The sequence below is a fragment of the Trachymyrmex septentrionalis genome, unplaced genomic scaffold (assembly GCF_001594115.1).
Source record: "Trachymyrmex septentrionalis isolate Tsep2-gDNA-1 unplaced genomic scaffold, Tsep1.0 scaffold220, whole genome shotgun sequence".
NCBI classification, from domain to species: domain Eukaryota; kingdom Metazoa; phylum Arthropoda; class Insecta; order Hymenoptera; family Formicidae; genus Trachymyrmex; species Trachymyrmex septentrionalis.
This window is the reverse complement of record NW_017305376.1, coordinates 858,402-860,259: the sequence shown is the minus strand read 5'-3', so window position 1 is coordinate 860,259 and position 1,858 is coordinate 858,402. Positions and strand designations below refer to the sequence as shown.

Here is a 1,858-nt window from a genome sequence, read left to right as displayed (position 1 = left end):
CGATCGGGGCCGTCGATGAGGGAAGAAAAGCGTGTGTGATTTCGAGCAGCGAAAAACCGCAGGTGTGTGATACCTCTTCTCGAGGATATTCGGTCTATATCGTCGATTTTCTCCGTATAGGGTACCATTTGTCGCTGATTATGGTAAGTTACACGTTACACACGCGGAAAATTGAAATATTCTACTGCTTTTTAAAACATTTAAACAATTAAACGATTCGCAAATGTGCTCTAAGAAAATCTAAATTATGAAAATTTTTATGAGAATTCGTTTAATTATATTAAAAAAAGAGCTATATTGTTTTTTTAATTATTGTTATAATATATTGATGTTGTATAGTATATATAATAACTCTTTCTTTATACAAGATGTTACTAAATTTTTTAGAGGATTATCAAATTATGATCGGTATCTCACATAGACAAATCTGTCAACAATAGATGTTGTCAAGTATTTGTTTTTTGTCAAAAAATTTTGTCAGCAGAGTGTCGACAGAAATCTGCTACCAAAATAAGATGGAATCTATCAGCATAATCTGAATAAAATTTGTCATTTTGTGTAATTGTTTAAACATAAAACATATTATTTAAATAATAAGTACAAAATGGCAATACATTCTGCTTGATTTCTAAGCCAATTTAAAATAAAATTATGTCGGCAGATTCTGTTGGCAGAATACGAGCTTACGGACGTAGCTGATGTCAATCTGCCGCACTATTTCGCTTGTATCTTGTATCTACTATATAAGCAAACTGCTAACAGACTGCTAATATTTTGTTTACTAGGATGTTGTAGTGAAAAAATAAATGACAAATTGTAAAGAAAAGAACCTTTTGTGCTATTCTGCAGATGCACGCATTGATTATCATGCTCTACTGTATTCTGCTCCTTTTGATTGCTGTTGCTGCACGGTCGAATATTTACTTGCCTTTAATGAAGGTAATTATGAAAATCAACAGTGCTTTACAAATGTAAAAAGTAGATGAATTAAAATGAATCGAGAGGAATTTCCTTCTGCGAAATGGAATATTTAATCTTCGAAATCAGGAATTGATTTAAAAGTTTCTGAAAATTCACTTTTTCTCCTTCAAAAATCCTGGTACATATAGACATCACACATGAAGATCATGTCAGCTTATATATATATATATCTTAATGCTGAATTAGAAGAAAATACAACTAATTTTTTGAAAAAACTTTTTCTCGATTTATAATGTATTGTTTATTCCTCATAGGAATTGAGCATTTCAAATTGAGAATTTCAAAGACAATTGTTGAGAGATTTCGAAGATAGTACGTAACATCGCAAAGTAAATTCCTGCTTATTTTTTTTAATTCATCCGTTTTTTGCAGGATGTCAAAAGAGCATGTAATCCATTATTTGGATGTATCCAGGAGGAGGATTTATGGACCGACAACTTTTTGCAAGAATTGATCGATCAAGTGGGAAATGAATTTGTGAGTGCGCCTGATTCGTACTTGGAATATCAGGAGGAGAAAGCCAAGGAATTGCCCATGGAATTGCCGGCCGATTACGATAACATGGACACTTTGAACCCGAATCCAAGTATACGAGATCAGGAATATTTGCAGCACAGTACGCTCTGGAGTCATCAACGGTTCGACAATAATAAAAATAATAATGACAAAGGTTATAATAGACATAGAATTCAATTTAGTCTGAAAGGACTCAAGGACGAGAAGGCGGAAAATCCTTTACCGGCTTACTGTACTCCTCCGAATCCTTGTCCAGTTGGATACACGAGTGAGCAAATAAAATTCAACAATATAATCTAATTAAGAAATAATAGAGAGTCGTTACAAAAAACATTTCTTTCATATAATCTTCTTTTATATA

The 1,858-nt window shown here is 32.6% G+C and overlaps 1 protein-coding gene across 2 annotated transcripts in view; it reads left to right on the top strand.

Moving 5' to 3' along the window:
* Positions 1 to 1,858, top strand: part of LOC108748459 — a 3,318-nt gene continuing 1,460 nt past the window's right edge. Inside the window, exons 1-3 of one of the 2 annotated variants that reach the window (XM_018486646.1) lie at positions 1 to 143; positions 850 to 939; positions 1,354 to 1,765. In XM_018486646.1, the coding sequence (XP_018342148.1) occupies positions 141 to 143; positions 850 to 939; positions 1,354 to 1,765 (505 nt within the window). In that variant the 5' untranslated portion in view covers positions 1 to 140. The remainder of the gene's footprint in view (positions 144 to 849; positions 940 to 1,353; positions 1,766 to 1,858) is intronic. The other variant, XM_018486645.1, reaches the window with a different exon arrangement.